The following is a 19,512-nucleotide window of genomic DNA, read 5'->3' on the forward strand; positions in this document are numbered from 1 at the left end:
TTATGAAATGGTAGAATGCTGTCACTCACAGTGAAGCCGGTCTATAGATATACATTTTGTTTTTATTAAAATTTTATTTCAAGACCTAATTAGGGGCCCAATTCTTAAAGGAAAAAAACTGCACCCATGATATATGCCCTTGCATTAGTGCAGATTTACAGCTTTCATGAATTCACAATAATTTACAGAAGGTCATGAAATCGTACTCCTAGAAAATGTTTGTACTGCGTTTTAGCACAAGCAAATATCCATGTGTAGATTTGCTCATGCGAAAATCTGTTGAGTGTTAACAAGTTCACTTTCCCTCCAACTACTTTCTTCCCCAACCCTGGAAGACCTTTTTCTTCTGACCCATGTCAAGAGTAAATTTCCAACCTTTCAACATTGGAAATGATTAGGCTGGTGAAAACCCTTAAAACATGTAAGTTGGCAGACTTCAAGGTGTATTCCAACCCTGGAACTATTGCGTAACCCTATCTCCAGTCCCAGTATGTAGATCTGTGGAAAGGTGGCAAAATACAGGAATTTCTAGAATTCAAACCCTACTATAGTAGGAGCCCTGGAATAATCAAAGATTGCTGCCATTGTGTATCGCAGCACTGTGTGGTACCAAAAGGACAAGTGGATTTTTTTTTTATAGAACAAGCAGATTTATGAAGTTACCTCTCTCATGGACAAGGAAATATTTTATTAAATTCCAAACCCCTACAGTATGCAACTCTCTTTCGATCCCCTGGAAGGAGGCTCTTTGTCTTTGGACCAAGATCGTGTAGTCTGGGAACAGCGACATTCTGGCATTGTCCATCAGGATTGGTGCTTACACCCCAGTGATATAAAGACCGCAATGTTTTTCTTCATAATTGTTAGTATTTGGGCCACCAGAGGCCGCGGGTGCCCTTTTTCTACAGTGAGCAAGTCTGAGAGGCTGGTCGGTGCCACTGTGTTTCGCAGCCAGTCTACCACATAATGCGTTAGTGTCCTCAATTTCTTCTGGTAATCCGATGATTCTGACATTATTTTGACGTGCCCGCCCTTTAGCATCTTCAACCCAGTCATATAAGATATTAACTTGGCGCTGAAGTTGAGCAATAGTGGCAGTGCAATCTATTTTCCAGGGTGTGAGGTCTGCAATGTTGGCCTTGTTGGTCTTGACCCTGCCTGGCAGTTTTTTTTTATGGCCATCCTTGAGGGAGAGGTCCATAGGTATTGCCCCCCACCCCCACCCCAAATCGCTGTTCTAATTGCCCGTTGCAGACTCTCTCGTATTTCCCTCGGTATGACTTCCAGTGTATGTTGGGGGTATGCAGTCTTTCATTAGCATCATAGGGGAGCTGTCTGAGTGGGTCAACTGGGATCCAGTTTGGGCTTAGATCTCTGTGGTCTTGCCTCTTGTGCGGCCCATGATAAGTAGACCGTGAACTCAGTAGTAGGTGATGTCCAGCGGGTATGGTGGGTGCTAAGCAACTCGATCCCCTGGCAATGATCAGTCATGACAAGGGCACCAACAAATATCTGTACTCAACAGGTGAGGGTGCGAACACGAGGTTGGGCATGCACGCTGTGACATTAAGACCCACGGGGATGGGGGGGAAGGGGATTTGGGGTACAGTTCAGGTCTCTGTAAACCCAGTACCGTGTTGCCACTTATGCAGGCCCCTGAGTGCTTATTCAGTATGGTCCGTATCGGGATGTACTGCCCATTGTGTCAGCAAATCTACCATAGGAGCGTGAGAGAGACCAGTGGTCCTTGCTGAGGTTGCTCCTTTTGTCTATCTGTCCGGTTCTTGACGACCCCGGGGTCGCATGAGAGGTACAACTAACCATGCAGTATCGCAAGGAGGCCCTGTGGGTAAGGCCAAAGGTCAGTGGCAGAAGGACGAAGTGGGCGGGCTCCGCAGGTTTTTTTTTTTTGGTTTTTTTTGCGCAATCCATCACAGCCTCTGTTGCAGTTTGGTGCACATGGGGGGCACGGAGGCGCAGTGACACGGCGGCGCAGGATAGATAGCACGCAGGCAATTTCCCTTTGTCACCTGCAGGAGTTGGTGTTCTCTCAGCCAGGCCTCTGACTGCCACATGTGGGGCACCGGCCTACGAGGCCTTAGAATCTGTCTGAGGGGTCTGTGAAAGGGGTAGGGAGGGAGCCACCAGTCTGCTCCTCCTGCACTGCACCGTCGTCCTGTATGTGGCCGTGGGAGTGGGAGGATCAGGCCCACTGTATCTGCTGGCCGGCAACTCTAGTCACTGCTGCGGCCATGCATAGTCATCCGGATTCGCTGGTCTCGCCACTAATATTACAGTGCTGGTGCTGGAGTCCCAGCCCACAGAGCATGCATGGCATCCCTAATCGTGCACTCTGCCCCTAGCCCATTTACTGCCACTGGCCCCAGGGTATCGCTGGCTCTGACTTCCAACGTCAGACCCCTACAGCAGTGCCACCCCAGTGTGCCCCTACTTCGTCACTCTGCATCATGAAGCCGCCTCAAGGAAAGACCCTATATTGGATTGAGGGGGTGGAGATGGGGGAGGGGAGTGTCATTGTTTCTTTATCTGTTCACACCCCAGGCAGCCAGTGTTGTGCTGCAGCCTCTCTGGTCTTTCCATGTGAGCGTCAGGAGGTCCTCCATCATCATTGTGTCCAGGAGAGCCAACCAGGTCTCTAGGCATGTGAGGGGCTGTATCAGTAGGATTAGCTCACCCCCTTTGTAAGTGTTAATCGGGACAATGCCTTGGTGTTATAAGGTTACCCCAAGCAGACAAGAAATTAAGGTTGTCGGTCCCGGGCTCAGGAGCTCCGTGATTGTGTAGCTGCCATCTTCATCGGTTGGCCACACCTACCTTTTCCCCCTTGGATGGTCCCCATGCATGTGAATGTTCAGGCTGGGCCAGCTCCTGATTCGTGTTACATGTCTTTTGCTTCTGAGGGAGTTAGTCCACCCAATCTTTGTATCTTTCCTATGCCCTCATGCCCCCGATATTCGTCAGTGTTTCATCAGGCATTCCCATGACTCATATATGTGAGAAACCCATATAAGTCTATCTCTGCCCTTCAAGATCCAACAGGGGCTCTTGCCTGTCGCCAGACACTTGTGATATCCCTTTTTGCTATTGCCAGACCTAGTTTGATGATGGTTCTCTCTGCATGGGTATATCCCTTCTCATTCTCCAGTTGGAGAAGGGCTACTTTGGGGGTTAGGATGATTGAGTATCCTAGGACAGTTCCTGGTGTCTCCTACCACATTCCAGAACGGCTGGAGGACTATACAATCCCATACTGTGTGAATAAAGTCACTCACTGTTTTCATCGGAGGGGGTCGGAGTATTCCATACATGCTTCACAGGTCCTGGTAGGTGGGGGCTGTGGAGGGGGTGGCGGGGTCAGATACATTTGGCTTAGGTATTTGTATTGTAGTGGGCAAAAGCATGTCGTCATTGCTGCCTCTCTAAGCGCCATCAGGACCCTTGCCCATTCCGTGGCTTCTAGTGCACCCACATCAGTCTACCATTGCCCCCTTAGTGGAAGGAGTAGGGTTTGTTCAGTACTAGGGATTTGTAAACTATGGATATTCGTCTTCTGGGGAGGTCAAGGGGTGTGGGGTGGACCCATCGTGAGTTTTGCCTCTAACTAGCTAAAGTCTGGGAGTTCCGTGAGTGGTGGGGGGGGCTAAAAAGCCCAAGGGCATGTCTGAGCTCCGTCGATGGCGATTGGAGGATGTAGTGAGCAACATGATTGGCCGTCAAAAAGCAGCATAAAAATGATATGAGCATGTTATCCAGCACATATACTCAATTAACACAAAGGACAAGCCTGCCTCTAACATCATGTGAATTCGACTGGCTTGCTGGAGAAAGTTAAACAGTGCTGACATTATAATTCTGTCTGTCCGGACTGGGGATCTGTTGACCTGTAGATCCTTATTCAGCCATATCAAATGGAGAGATTCCATGACGCTCATGGAAGCGTTTGCTCTCTGGATTGGGACATGAAGGTTTACTTAACCTGTCATTCTCAAAAGAGCAGTGGTTAATGTGTGCCATTGCTTCCCACTGGCACCTAATTCTTAACACGGTCCTTTTTTTTTTTTTTTATGGCAGTCCATGTTGTGGCGATGTTTTCAGCACATCAGTATAGCAATGCAGTATCCACTATTAGTCATAGCAGTACGTCCAGGTCATTGCTACTGGCATTTTACTGCACTGTCTGAGGCATTTAGTCATATCCTGGGTCCTGGCACTTGTGTTTTTTTGTTTTTTTGTTTTTTTTTTAATTTATTTATTTTAAATTAAGCACAGCACAGCATTAGAGGCATCCTGGGAGTTTCTGTCAAGAGGCCCTTCATCAATCACAGGAGGGAGGCTACCCTGTAGGCAGAATACTTTCAGGGGCAACCCAGTTGCCTGGAGCACCGGGTTAATAGCCTCATAGATAGAGGGTAGAAGACACACTGATCTTGCGCTCGAGAAAGGTCTGCTGCAGACAGTTAAAGGTGAAAGTTGGCCCACAGGGTGCCTCTTATTCTTTTACTTGGGATCTGATGGCTCCTATTGCACCTGGAGTCATAAGGCATCATTGCCTGGTGGTTCTTCACTTTGGTTGAAGGGGTCCGATTAGCAAGCAGCAAGAGCAAGCATTGGCAAAGCCAATAGGTTTCACCGATGCGAGAGATAGTGGCTTTACTAATGTCTCCGCCATGTTGCAAAGTAATGTTGCAACGTAGTATTGCTGCTGTGCAGCATAGCTCTAGTTTAAGAACAAAATCTGTGACGGTCGACGCTGGCTACATTGCCCACCCACCACAGAAAAGGGCTACAATGTTATCAATGGAGGGAACAGACCACATGGACAACAGGATGGACAGTTCAAGCAACACCGTCAACAGGATGGCAAAAATAAAAAAAAAGTGCTATGACTGGACCAGCGCTGGTTGTCATAGCGATTTTTTTTTTTTATATATATATTTTTTTTTGGGGTGGTGGTTGGGCAGGAGGGAAGAAGCAACAGGAGAGTGGAAGGATGGGAGGCAAGAAGCAACGTGGACACCATATGGGAAGTCTAAGTGAGCATGAATTAACTCTTCCAGGCAAGTAAAGAGTCTGGCATGTGTTTTAGCAGGGTCGCTAAATCGGTATGCAGGTTATCCTACTGTTGTTTCTAGTTTCCAATAAGCAGAATAAGACACATGAACCCTGGAATGGGGGGTACAAGGGTGGGAAAGGGATATTCAGGAAATTATAAGTCAATAGTATGACACAGATATGGAATTGTTGTGAACTAGTCCAAAGAGGAGGTCCTGCAAATGATCGGCTTTTGTGTGTCCCGAAAAGGTGGGCAGCATACAGCAGCTCTGTTTTCCAGTGTATAGTAATATTTTCCATTAGGATGTCGGCGCATGAGATAGGTGTATAAAATACCTTAAGAAAGATATATAGTAAGGTAAAGGAACTGCTTTGTCATTTCACCTCTAACTTAACTTGATCTTGTGTAGGTTGTCATGACTCGACTAGCTTGGTGGATTGTTAATAGGTTTTGTTTTACCATTTCTACCAGTGCTTTTTATAACACATACTCAACCCGAAGGTATTTGAGCACTTTACATGAGCACCCGTTACATTACACAACAACAGATTCATTTTGGTTGTTTTAGGTACCGGAAGATTAATGGTTTGCCCAGAGTTACAGGATGTTGAGCAGACGCCGAGACTTGAACCTAGTTCCGAAATCAAAAGCTCTGGCCATACCGCCACATCCTTTCCATCGCATGTTTCGAGTTCACTGCTTACAGCGTAAATATGATTGTCGGCGCACGCATGCAGAAGAACCGAACAGGAACTCGAAGGGGAGAATCCGAGGGTTTAGTAAGAGCTTCCTTGTATGCAAAAGGAGGCACATTCATTGGTAGGGAATCCCGTTGGGATGGGACAAGCAGCAAGTGTCAGTTGTTAAAAATGGGAACCTTGCTCGAGGCAAGAGGGAGGTGCATGTGTAGCGGCTACACAGCTTCAGTCACCTTGAGGCACAAACTTTACTGAGCACTGCTGACTGCTAAACACCAACGGGGATGTTGTGTCGCTAACGTTTTGTACAACGTTCGTGCTTGAACTTGCAATGAATGTGCAACTGCAACTTATGTAATTACACCAGTGACATTTAACTTCTGCTGCGCCACACAGGTGATGAGTTAATAGCAAACTCGCTGCTCCAGTTATGGTCTAGAAGGATGTCTTTAATTATTTCACACCGTGTTGCATGAAAGGAAGTGTAGACTAAGACAAATTTTAAAAAGAAGAAAAAAGCAGTATGAGCTGGTCAGCGCTGACCGCTTCATAGCCCCTTCCCCTTATTTTTAGCCATTTAAAAACAAAGGCAGGGGTGCGGTGCGAAGCAGTGTCAGGGCAGGGATGCAGCAATGACAGACGGTGGAACCAGGGGTTATAGAAGAAACAAAACAAGGGTGAAAGAAGTATGAGGCGGGTGCATTGGAAGTGTGAGGGTGGAGAAGAAATAGTACGTCAATCATGTGGAAAGAAGGGGACGAACACTGATTTAGTTGACTCATTCTGTGCTCGGTCCCTGCTCCACAGAAATGAGTTCGGCCTGCACTGGCCAATTAGGAGACTGCAACGAAGAGTGGCACAGAAACCAACAAATGGTAAGCCATAGGTGGGCTCGAAGTTTATTGTAAACAATAAGTCTCGCACGCAAACCATAAACTAATCTTTTCTCACCCTCTGCTAACTTGACACAGCGCAGTCAGACCTAGCTAAGAGGCAGTGTGCAAAGTATTTGTGCAACACTTCAAACAGTAAATGCATGAGCTCACGCAGACTTCACCTAAAAAGGATTTGGCAGCCAGGGCCGGTGCTAATGTAAAGCGTTCCAATACCTTCGGGTCGAGTTTGCGGTGTTTAATATAGCAAAAAAATATCAATAACCTTGAGGTTTTTCCATATTTTCAAAGGAGGTGGGTTCAAACCTGTGTAAAATTACCTGAGACCGGGCTTAATAGGTTGCTTGCACTAATAGTCCTCCGGGTGGCGCTACACACCACTGAATCCAGATGTAGTCGCTCGCTGCTTTTTCTAATGGATTCGTGCCAGGTACAGTTCGGAAACTGTTTTCTGATAATGTTTTCACTGGTGGTATGGTTTGTTTACATGGCTGCTGAGAAAATAAAGGTGATGCCTTTGCCTCTTGTTCAGCATATAGTTTGTGTTAAACCAGATTTTAAATGTACTTCCAAGAAAAGACAGTCCCTGAAAAAAATCTGTTAATAAAATTGTAGCGGTGCAGTATAAACGAGAACCCCCTCCAAGAAAAGGCAAGCACGTTGCACAGCCTGCTGGAATAAGACTGTGGCACCTAAATGCGACTATATGGAAATGTAAAACGTACAAAAACATACAGGCGACCTACGAGCTGTTAACCCTTTCTTAGTAAGGCAGACGATGAAAACAAATCTGTTAGATGCATATTTTTTTAATTGTTTCTGTTTGATACTCAATTTTTATGGTGATTAATCGGGATCGGTATTACCCCCGCCCACAGTCCCCGACCTAAGCTTACATGCATGGAGTAGCCAGAAAAGTAAAATACCCCCACTTGGACCGTGCCTCTAATCATATTGGCACATAAAGAGAGCAAACCCATCCTTCCTTAGAACAGTTCATTTCACCCTTTTTGTTTTCTTTCTAGCTGTACATCCATCCTTCCCCATCTGTATGTTTTCGCCTTCCCATCCGTCATTTAACTCTTCCTTCTGCCATCTTTCCACCTATCTGTCCATTTTCTCCACCTTCCATTTACTAAACATTTCACTTAGTCATTCTTTCACTCTTCCATCTATTCTTCTTTCTATTCTTCCAGGCACTCCTATCACCCCCTCCACTAATTTTTTCTCTTTTATGCCATCATTCTTTCCTCTTCCACCTCTTTATTTTGCCCGCCTACCATTGTTTTTTTCCCCTCATGCTTACGTTTTCTTATCGCTCTGATGCTTATTTTTTCTGTTGCTAGTCTGATTTTTCCTACTTTGATCATTTATCTTTCTTTTTTTCCCCCGTTAATATGCATATCCGCCCATGCCCCACACCTATGAGTCGTGGTATTCCTTAATGAGCTTTCTACCTGCAGACAGAAAATACCTTCCATAGCTAATCAGTATTTTAGAGGCACCCAGTTCACCGACCCACTGGCAGCTCCTTCTTAAGCTGCAAAATTGGGGAGTGGAGGGTTCACTTCGCCACTGCTTACTTCTATCCTAAATGTTTAAGGTGAATTGCTTGCCAAACGTCTTTTATGGTGAGCGTTTGACAAAGCATGAACATGTTGTTATTTCCATCCGTACTAATGTTTACTCTCTTCTCTCTTCCTCGATTTGCTGTAGCCGATCCCACCGTGAAAGATCTGATTGGAGGCTTCACAGCCCTGCACTACGCGGCGATGCACGGCCGGGCGCGGATTGCACGCCTGATGCTCGAGTCGGAGTACAAGAGAGACATTATCAATGCCAAGAGCAATGACGGCTGGACGCCGCTGCACGTGGCAGCGCATTATGGCAGGGACTCGTTCGTCCGGCTCTTGCTAGAGTTCAAGGCGGAAGTGGACCCCCTCAGTGATAAGGGCACGACTCCTCTGCAGCTGGCCATCATCCGAGAGCGCTCCAGCTGTGTTAAGATCCTGCTGGACCACAATGCCAACATCGACATTCAGAACGGTTTCCTGCTGCGGTACGCAGTCATCAAGAGCAACCACTCGTACTGCCGTATGTTTCTACAAAGGGGCGCAGACACAAACTTGGGGCGCTTGGAAGATGGACAGACACCCTTACACCTATCTGCCCTTCGGGATGACGTGCTTTGTGCCCGGATGTTGTACAATTACGGGGCAGATACGAACACTCGGAACTATGAGGGTCAGGCGCCCTTGGCTGTTTCTTTAAGCATTTCTGCAGCAAGCCGGCCTTGTTTGGATTTTCTACAAGAAGTTACAAGTAAGTATAGCGTAATTATCAGTGGTCTCTACCAAGATTTCCTTCCTTTCATTACTTTCGTTCTGTGCGATAAAAAAAAAAAAAAACATATATATATATATATATATATATATATATATCATATTGCTCCCACTGGCTATTTTCCGTTTAATGAACTACAAAAGAGCGCAGGGCCATTGGAATTAAGCGATTTTTGTGGTCGTAACCTTTCCCACATAATAATGGATTTGTCACATAACTCAACATCTGCTGCATAATCTGCAGGGTTTAACAGATAAAATCTAGCACAAACTGACCAAAAGTCACTAAAAATGTAGCAACACGTGTTGCTGCACAGTGCAAGGCCCTTCACAAAGGTTGATTGGTCACCTTTCTGTAGCTTATTGCTGTATTTGGGTGGGAAACTGGCACTAATGAGAAGTGCATTTTGCCCAGCTAGTGCTAACGTGCAACAATTACAAAATAATGAGGTAGTAGTATCACAAAATGTAAACCTTGAAGCCACATAATTAGCCTTTTCTTGCAATGTGCTTTAGTCGACCCTACCATATTATTTGCTCCTCCCCAGCTACATAATTCTAGTAGCCCTGTATAGGCTTTAAGTCTTGATGGGTCTTCCTGGTTGTGCATTTGCCACCAGGAGGTTAGCACAGATTGTATTAGTGCTCCTTGCTTCATCACCTCGCGTTCACTATTTGGCATGTGTGTTTGCATTGTTTATAGCGCATTCTGACGTGCGAAACGGTCAGTGCTGGGGATAACATATAATCTACTTACTTCAAAAACAAACACAGGAAAAGTCTTGTAAAATACATGTAGTCTATTTTGGTGCTTATCTTTAAAAATAAACGCATTTCATAGGGACTTACAGTCATGTCCAGTGTCCAAAAAATCTTACTTTTAAAGAGGTAGATTCAGATCTTTTTCAGTTTACTGGAGTTGGTGGAACACCGTGTTCTTGAAGGCCCAATGCTAAAGATACCATTGAAGACCAATTCAAGTCCTAAAAATTATTTCGAAAGTTCCTTGCAATATGTGAAGATGTTCCTAATGCGTGAGTGTTAGTGAAGAGCCTAGCATCTTTGACTCGGAGAGAATAGTAGACTTGTACTCAGTCAGTACAAATGGAAGCTTTAAGCAGCCTTACATAAGTCCGTGGTCCAGCTTCAGTCAACAGACGGCAGAAGATGCGTTGCAGTGTGTCAATTAACGCAAGCATTATGAATTCAAGGTAGCAGGTAAGTTTATTATATAACTAATGTAATCTAATACCGATCGCCTAAAAACAAACACGTTAATCGCAGCCATTTAGAAAAGGCCTCGCTGAGTGTACTGCAGGTGTCTCAGGCTGTTCTAGACTAAGGCATTAATTATCCCGACATCTAGCGGTTGGGTCCGGAATGGTGCGTTGTTTAATAACGTGCAACCTGTTTTCCTAAACCAGGCTTGCCTGATGACTTCTGCTCCTCCCCTTTTCGTTCTCAATTGTAGAGGATTCTCCTTGCGAAAATGGAGAAACGGGGCTTGGGAGTTCTTGAAGATGAGATCTTGCAAGGGTTATGTAAGAGGGTGCGCGTTTACGATGCATCTAGGTGTTCCTGTACCCCAACCCCGTGTGCAAAAGTTCTGAATTAACAGCTGTGAAAGCTATTTCCGGTCCATTCATTAGGTAGTAAGGTGCCCACAACGTCTATAATGGGGAAGAGCTTGCAAAAGAGAGTAACTGTCGCCATAAAGGTGAACTAATCCTTCATTTTTACTTAAACTCTGGCAGGTTAAAATGCATTCTTGTCCTGAGGCACCAATGCAGTTTCAGCAGGTTCTTACTCCAAGAACCTATCGTAACGCAGTGGTTTATAGACCACGTGGAATTTACGCAGTTAAAATAATATGTAAAACATTTGTGTGTGTACACGTAGACGTCAAAGTATGCAATTCCAGATGGGTTTAAAAACAATTGCCACTCCTTCAGAAATCCTCATAACCCGAACTATATTATGCAGCGTGAGTAGCAGCCCGGAATTCATTTGTGTAGGTGACCAATGATTAAAAACTAAGTTTCATTTCAAGATATGGCATATTATTTCAGTTAAGCGTGTTATGTAGCAAGTGTGCAGCTGATCTCCATCTACTACTAAATAACATAAGACTATGTGAACTCCCACGCAGACTTATTTTAACATGGCACAATGTTTAATATGACTTATTGAGTACCAAGAGCACACCACTGGTTTAATGAGCTGCACTGGTGGGTAAATTTCAAGGAACCAGCAAAGTTTGTTGACCAACTGTTCTTGCTTTTTTTAATGGGACAGTCTTCTCACAATGTTGTTATACACGTCTTTTGTAGTATGCTTCATGCCACCAGGGAGATGCTTTAAAGTATGGCAAGGAGGAGGGCGACCACTTTCCTCTGTGCCATCATGGACACAGTTCCCAGTCATGACTTTAGTCTGAAAACCTAGTGCAGTCCGGATATAGTAGTCTTGCTTTGCTTCCATTGTCCTAACAAGGATAGCCCACCCCATAGCAATTATTTGTTAGTAAAAAGCCCCGTGTTAGAAATCGTGTCCATAATGACACGGATTCAGGTAGCTCCTCAGTGAGGAGCAGCACCTTCCTCCAGCATAAAAAGAGTAGTTCTTTATCCAATTAGAAGTACTAACAATGACTGCAGGTCCAAGCTTGGCATATCATTAATGAAAGGTTTCTGAGGGATACTTTTAACTAGAGATTCCTTACCTTGTGAATGTCCCCAGATGCCAGACTGGATCGGGAACGCTAGGAGGTGTTGGCCAACTACATTGCGCTCCAGACGTGATGGATATAGCCACATATAAGCTCAACTCATGTTCACTGACATCAGTTGCTTTGCTTCCACACTGGTAGGTGTGAATCCAGAGTTTTGTTCCTTCACTCCGGTAAGAGATTTTTCTTAAACATTTTCTTTTCCAGTGTAGAAAGGAACATGCCACCCCCGAAAACTACAGGGTTTAAGACTTATAGGGACCGTTGCAAGCAGATGTCTTAGATTAATCCCCACAAGATGTACCTCTGATGCTTGGATTCAATGCATCTGAGAATGCAGAGTAAAGCTCTACGTTGTGAATAACCACAAGACTCCTCACAGATCAAACTCCAGTTCCTTCTCAAGTTCCTGACATCATTCCTGCAGCATATTTTAATTGCAGTCGACGTCTTCGGGTAAATCCAAGAAGAAAGGTATAAGAATTCCAAGTGGCACTGTACCCCTTACCACCACTCTTTCCTCTCCCCCCCCCCCCCCACCCCACCCCCCAGAGAAGGCACCAGGACATCACCATGCCTGACTGTCTCACTCATGTTGCTTTGAAGAGCTGATTCCATCCTTAGTTCCGATGCACCCAGAGTTCCTAGGGCTGCCTGCGACATTGCATCAGGTCGAAGCCTTTCAAGAGGGCATGCTGCACATCTTTGACACACGTCTGACTCTCTGGCACTTTTTTGGTCCCAAGGATCTGCAGCGGCCTTCAGTCGTGTTTCTGTCAGCCACTCCTTTCTCAGAGGCATCTGTTCCCCTTGAGGCTACTTCGGGTTCTGCGACTTCATCAGTGCTGAATTCAGGTCCTGCGCCAAAATCTTCATTGGTCCTTCAGAAGTCTACTAAAGCTGCCACGGGGGAGCCACAACAGTGTAGGGTCAAACTCCAAGCCTACTTTGTTTTGACCTCAACCAAGATAGTGTCCGTATCTTGGTATGGCACAGCCAATACTCAAGCTATCAGACTGCAAAACCATTACACTACTGCACACCAGCACATAGGCACTGCAACACAACACCAACTTCCTTGCTGTGACCAGAGCCAGTTATATGGAGTTGACAGTGGAGGGGTTGGAGAGGAGTTGGCCCCACCTTGTGATGAGGAGAGTTGGTACATAGGACCTACAAGATTTCAGTGGGTTGGACTCCTCACTCAATAATGGGTTCGTTTCTCTTCCTGGACCAGCAGTGGAGATCTTTCACAATAGAGATAAGAAGCGCTGCTGAGGTCCTTGACTGCCACTGCCCTACTATGGAGGTAAAAACTAATGTGCTGATGGAGATCCCTTAGCTTGGCCAGGTACCACTGAACCTCTCCTCCCCTTTACCAAGTCCCTTAGTGACATGTTACTCCTGACCCCGCAGTCGGCCACCAAGTTGCCAGTCAACTATGATTTCTTAGCCCAGCATCCAGCTCCTGAGAGTTGGTGCAGATGTTGCTGAGCAGAGTGAACCCGAACGCCTTCCTGACTATTCCTCTTGATGGAGACTCCAGATTTATAGAAACCTTTGACAAACAAATATTTTACTGGGTCAGCCCAGCCTCCGGGTTTAACAGTGCTAGTTGCCTGCATGGATGGTACACAAACACACTAAATGGATATAGTTGCCAAGATCATGCTGGCAGTACTAGAAGACTTACAACCTTCTTTGTGCCAACCCATCAAAAATGGCTGGGATGCAGCCAGATTCATCATTTGTCCTGCTAGACATCGTAGACCATCTAAATGGGCTACAAGAATGAATCTGGCGCTCTTGCACCATGTTTGGATGAGATTCACAGGTTTCTCTGGGGACCTCTAGGTGTTCTTGGCACACGCTCTTCAATAGCTCCCGCCTGTTTGGCGAAGAGGCGGACTCTGTCCTCCAATGTTTTAAGGAGAGCCAGGTCATGGCACAGTTTGTGGGCCATTTTGTCTTCAGTCTGGCAATCTCCTTTTTAGGGGATATGCTACGGGCTGGCACATCAAGGGCACCAGGTGTGTCTGCCTGCACAAAAAGGCCTCACAGGTCTTTCTTCGAGGTCAAGGTCATGTGCCTAACAGACAACAACCTGGCAATGAGGGTCAGCATATAGCTCCATTTCCTGCCCCTCTGGTAATAACCTCAGAAATTGTTTTATGCACCCTTAGTGTTACAAAGCCACCCAGTTGGAGACAGTGAGCCACTTCCTTCAGTGGTGGCAAAATATTATGTCCAAAAGGTGGATCCTTCAATTTGTTTAACAGGGCTACTTCCTACCATTCATTTTTTTTTTTTTTAACCCACTGCACCTGCCACCTACTTCAGTGCAGCTTTCGGAGGAAGATCTGTCCATCTTTCTCCAGGCGGTACAAAGTATTTGCCAAAGAATCTGTAGAGTGGAAGTGGGGACTGGATGTTATTCCCGCTACTTGCTTATGTGGAAAAAGGATGAAGACCTTCATGCTATTCTAGACCTTCTCCCTCTCATCTCCTTTATGTGAAAGCACAAATTCAAGATGCTCATTCTGGCCCAGGTTCTATCTGTCCTGGATCCCAGAAACTGGATGGTGTTGGACCTTCAAGATGCCTGTTTCCACACCCCTGTCGTAAAGGCTACTGGCACTACCTGTGGTTCCAGGTGGGCCACGAGGAATTTTACTGTGCTCCCCTTTGGGCTCATGAGTGCCCCTAGGTGATCACAAAGGTGATGCAGAGTTCACTGCCTATTTTGGGATGTCGAGCGACCGGTGTTTCCCTAATTCAGGGACTGGTTGTTGAAGGTGGGCCCGCTGCAGTTGTTTGTGGGCCACCTCCAGATAACGGCAAATCTCTCAACATCATATGATTTCTCTCAGAACCTGCTGAAGTTGCACAGGTTGTTTTGGCAAATGCTCCCCTTCGTGGGAGCTATCCTAGATACCATGGCCTTTCGCCCCTTTTCTCTGGACCAGCGAGTCCAGAATATCCAGGCTGTGATAGCAATGTTTCAGCCTCTATCCTGGGCGTCATTCAGGATGGCTTTGAGGCTTCTCTGCCTGCTAGCCTCGTATACCCTGCTAGCTGACAATGCCAGAAGGCATATGTGAACTGTGCAGTGGGCTCTTAAGGCTCAGTCGGCCCATCACCAAGGGAACATGTCTGACTCCGTCCAGGTTTCAGTGGAGACTAAAGGTCTGCAGTGGTGGCTGTAGACCTTTCTTTTTACCTCACCCGGAGTTAAAGATGGTGACTGATGCACCCCTACCGGGAGAGGTGGAGATGAGTCGACTCTAGTCTCTGGCACAGACCCACCTCTGCATTAGTTTGCCGGAGTTGCAGGTGATTCGCTTGGTGTTTAAAAGCCTTCCTACCACCATTAAGGGAAGGCTGTTGTAAGTCTCAAAGGCAGCAGCACTGCCATTTGGTACTGCACTATGCAGGGTGGGGTGGGGGTCCTGCATTCTGTGTTAGGAGGTTCTGTGCTTCTAAAACTATTGAATAGCTGAATTGTCAAGGTATTTCTCCGGTGATATACAACCTAGCTTTAAACACTAGGGTGGATGAAATCCAACACCTGGTGGATCACAAATGACAGTTACCACCAAAAGTGGTGCAAGGCGTCTTTCAACAATGTGGAGAAGCCTGGCCCATTTTTTTTTTTTTTTTTTTTTCACCACCACTAAGAATACACAATGTCAAAATTTTTGCCCACTGGAGTTCTAAAGAAGGCACACCGTTTGGGATGCATTCCACATGTCGTGGAGCATGGGACTTGTGAACTGGTTTCCTCTGCCACCTTTCCTGCCCAGAATTCTGAAGATCAGGAAAGACTGGACCCAAGCCATGTTAGTGGCGAAGAGAGTATGGTACCTGAAAATGGTGGGCGTGAGCATATGTCCTCCAGTCAGGCACCCGCTTCAGGATGACCTTACATCACAGAAGCAGGGCAGGGTCTGCCACCTAGACCTGCACTACCTGCACCTCCATGGGTGGGGATTGAATGGCAACCGTTAATCTCCTGTGACCTCCCACCTGAAGTCAATGTCATCCTAACAGCCAGAAGTCCTTCCATGAAATCTGTTTACACCGGGTGCTGAGAAGTTTGTAGCTTGGTGCAGTACCCGCCAGACAGATCCATGGCAGGCAAAACTGTTAGATGTATTTTTTGATCTGTCTTTGACCCAGCAAGGGCTTGTTCTCGGCTTCATTAAACATTATTTGATGGCCTTTTTACATTTTCTGGACCAGCAGTCCTTGTTCAAATCTCTTGTTGCGATGCGTTTCCTTAGAGGTTTTCCACATGTAATGCCTAAGCCCTTTGTGATGCCACAGTGGGATTTAAATGTGGTTCTCACTTTTCTCATGTGTACCCCCTTTCAAGCCAGTGCACAGTTGCCCCGCGGAATTTTTTTTTTCCCCAAACAAATAAAATAAAAAAAATAAATATAACTAAAATGACAGGGGGTCGCCCGTGGGCAGGGTGACCCCCTGTGGGGGCAATATATATATATTTTTTTTAGATGTTGTAGGGTTTCCCTGGGGGCCATTTTGCCCCCCATGGACTATACAAAAAAAATAAATAAATATATATATATATATATATATATATATATATATATATATATATATATATATATATATATATAGTGCTCTATATATAGATAGATATATCTATGTACATTGATATATATCTATAGATAGATCTATGTAGGTGTGTGTATATATATATATATATATCTATCAAAGATTTATAAAGCGCGCTACTCACCCGTGAGGGAAAGGGGCTGGGAGGTTCACTGTTCGAAAAGCCAGGTTTTGAGGCCCTTCCTGAAAAGAAGTAGGTTTTGGGTCTTGTGAAGGTGGGTTGTGAGGGCGTTCCAGGTTTTGGGTGCAAGGTAGGAGAAGGATCTGCCCCCGGTGGTGGTGTGTTTGATGCTGGGGACAGAGGCGAGAGAGAGGTCAGCTGAGTGGACGTTTCGTGTGGGGGTGTGGAAGGTGACTCTCGTTGAGGTAGGCAGGGCCTGTGTTGTGGAGTGATTTGTGTGCGAGGATGAGGATCTTGAAGGTGATCCTTTTGTCAGTGGGGAGCCAGTGGGGGGATTTGAGGTGTGGAGAGATGTGTTCGTGTCAGGGGAGGTTGAGGATGAGTCGTGCTGCTGAGTTCTGGATGCGCGTAGTTTGCGCTTGAGTTTTAGAGTGGTGCCGGCGTAGAAGGCGTTTCCGTAATCAAGCCTGCTGCTGATGAGTGCGTGAGTGACAGTTTTTCTGGTCTCTGTGGGGATCCATTTGAATGTTTTTCAGTATACGGAGTGTGTTGAAGCATGAGGAGGTGAGAGCGTTGATTTGTTGGGTCATCGAGAGGGAGGAGTCTAGAATGATGCTGAGGTTGCGTGGTTGGCGGGGGTGGGTACAGGGCCTAGCGTGGTGGGCCACCATGAGGGGTCCCAGGTGTTTTTGTGTGGGCCAAAGAGGTAGGTGTGTGTGTGTGTGTGTGTGTGTGTGTATATATATATATATATATATATATATATATATATCCATATCACTTTTGTCAATATGTGTGTGGTTTCCCTGGGGGGAAAAGGGTCTGACTTGTCTAGTGGCAGTTTTAGTGCCATAAAGAAGCGCAGAAGGTTTATATGCCTACTGCAAAGAGCAAATCTGTATTTTATGTAAATAGCTGAGTACATTAGTAAAGTCAGCCATTACCTGCGCTATAATACCAATGAAATTTATGTGCGGGGTGGAGGGCGGCTATGGAGAGATGAAGGGCACTTTTGCTGGGTGGTAATGAGGGAATCCGAGGAGGAGGGAGTGGGAGCACCAATAATGATTGTTGGACTGGGCGCTGGAGGTGCTAAAGACTGTGACGAATGGTATGTGACAAGGTGTTTTTTTAGTGTCTTGAAAGTACGTGCTGATTGAGGGAAGAAGCGCAGGTAAGGTGGCCTCTACTGTTGCACGTATCTCACACACACCATCGATTTTGTGACTGTTTACGTAGGCTAGTGTTTTAGAGCAACAGTTTAGCCAATAGCAGAGATGGCACCTTGATGGATGACTGCTGCCTGCACTCGGGTTATAGAGGACCGCTCTGACATAGGATCAGATACTGAGACCGCATCTGAGGGATAGGACAGTGGCGCAGACTCTGGGAGTGATTTTTCAGTCAGAGGAGTCCCATTCGATAACTCCTCTTCCAGTACATTATGAGGGAGGTGATGAGGACAGTCCTGCTGTCCCTTTGCAAGCTGTTCGTGCAACTGGGTAATAGTGGGTTAGGCCAACCCAGAGAGCAGGTGAATGCGGCGGCAAGGGGGGGGGGGAGGAGAGTGACAGAGTGTGACAGAGTGTGACAGAGTGTGACAGAGTGTGACAGAGTGTGACAGAGTGTGACAGAGTGTGACAGAGTGTGACAGAGTGTGAGACTGAGAGTGTGAGTGTGACAGAGTGTGAGACTGAGAGTGTGAGACTGAGAGTGTGAGACTGAGAGTGTGAGACTGAGAGTGTGAGACTGAGAGTGTGAGACTGAGAGTGTGAGACTGAGAGTGTGAGACTGAGAGTGTGAGACTGAGAGTGTGAGACTGAGAGTGTGAGACTGAGAGTGAGAGACTGAGAGTGAGAGACTGAGAGTGAGAGACTGAGAGTGTGACAGAGTGTGACAGAGTGTGACAGAGTGTGACAGAGTGTGACAGAGTGTGACAGAGTGTGAGAGACTGTGAGAGACTGTGAGAGACTGTGAGAGACTGTGAGAGACTGAGAGTGAGAGACTGAGAGTGAGAGACTGAGAGTGAGAGACTGAGAGTGAGAGACTGAGAGTGTGAGTGTGACAGAGTGTGAGACTGAGAGTGTGAGACTGAGAGTGTGAGACTGAGAGTGTGAGACTGAGAGTGTGAGACTGAGAGTGTGAGACTGAGAGTGTGAGACTGAGAGTGTGAGACTGAGAGTGTGAGACTGAGAGTGTGAGACTGAGAGTGTGAGACTGAGAGTGTGAGACTGAGAGTGTGAGACTGAGAGTGAGAGACTGAGAGTGTGAGACTGAGAGTGAGAGACTGAGAGTGTGAGTGTGACAGAGTGTGAGACTGAGAGTGTGAGACTGAGTGTGAGACTGAGAGTGTGAGACTGAGAGTGTGAGACTGAGAGTGTGAGACTGAGAGTGTGAGACTGAGAGTGTGAGACTGAGAGTGTGAGACTGAGAGTGTGAGACTGAGAGACTGAGAGTGTGAGTGTGAGAGACTGAGAGTGTGAGAGACTGAGAGTGTGAGAGACTGAGAGTGTGAGAGAGACTGAGAGTGTGAGAGAGACTGAGAGTGTGAGAGACTGAGAGTGTGAGAGACTGAGAGTGTGAGAGAGACTGAGAGTGTGAGAGAGACTGAGAGTGTGAGAGAGACTGAGAGTGTGAGAGACTGAGAGTGTGAGAGACTGAGAGTGTGAGAGACTGAGAGTGTGAGAGACTGAGAGTGTGAGAGACTGAGAGTGTGAGAGACTGAGAGTGTGAGAGACTGAGAGTGTGAGAGACTGAGAGTGTGAGAGACTGAGAGTGTGAGAGACTGAGAGTGTGAGAGAGACTGAGAGAGACTGAGAGAGACTGAGAGAGACTGAGAGAGAGTGTGAGAGACTGTGAGAGAGTGTGAGAGACTGTGAGAGAGTGTGAGAGACTGTGAGAGACTGAGAGAGACTGAGAGTGTGAGAGACTGAGAGTGTGAGAGACTGAGAGTGTGAGAGACTGAGAGTGTGAGAGACTGAGAGTGTGAGAGACTGAGAGTGTGAGAGACTGAGAGTG

General features: G+C 46.3%; 1 protein-coding gene across 9 annotated transcripts in view; it reads left to right on the plus strand.

The window, feature by feature from the left end:
* ASB7 (ankyrin repeat and SOCS box containing 7) overlaps window positions 1–19,512 on the plus strand; it is a 190,343-nt gene that overhangs the window by 147,005 nt on the left and 23,826 nt on the right. For all 9 annotated transcript variants that reach the window (XM_069222794.1, XM_069222797.1, XM_069222791.1 and 6 more), the window contains one exon: window positions 8,382–8,987. In XM_069222794.1, coding sequence (XP_069078895.1) covers window positions 8,382–8,987 — 606 coding nt within the window. The remainder of the gene's footprint in view (window positions 1–8,381; window positions 8,988–19,512) is intronic.

This window comes from Pleurodeles waltl, chromosome 3_1, assembly GCF_031143425.1.
Source record: "Pleurodeles waltl isolate 20211129_DDA chromosome 3_1, aPleWal1.hap1.20221129, whole genome shotgun sequence".
Taxonomy (NCBI): domain Eukaryota; kingdom Metazoa; phylum Chordata; class Amphibia; order Caudata; family Salamandridae; genus Pleurodeles; species Pleurodeles waltl.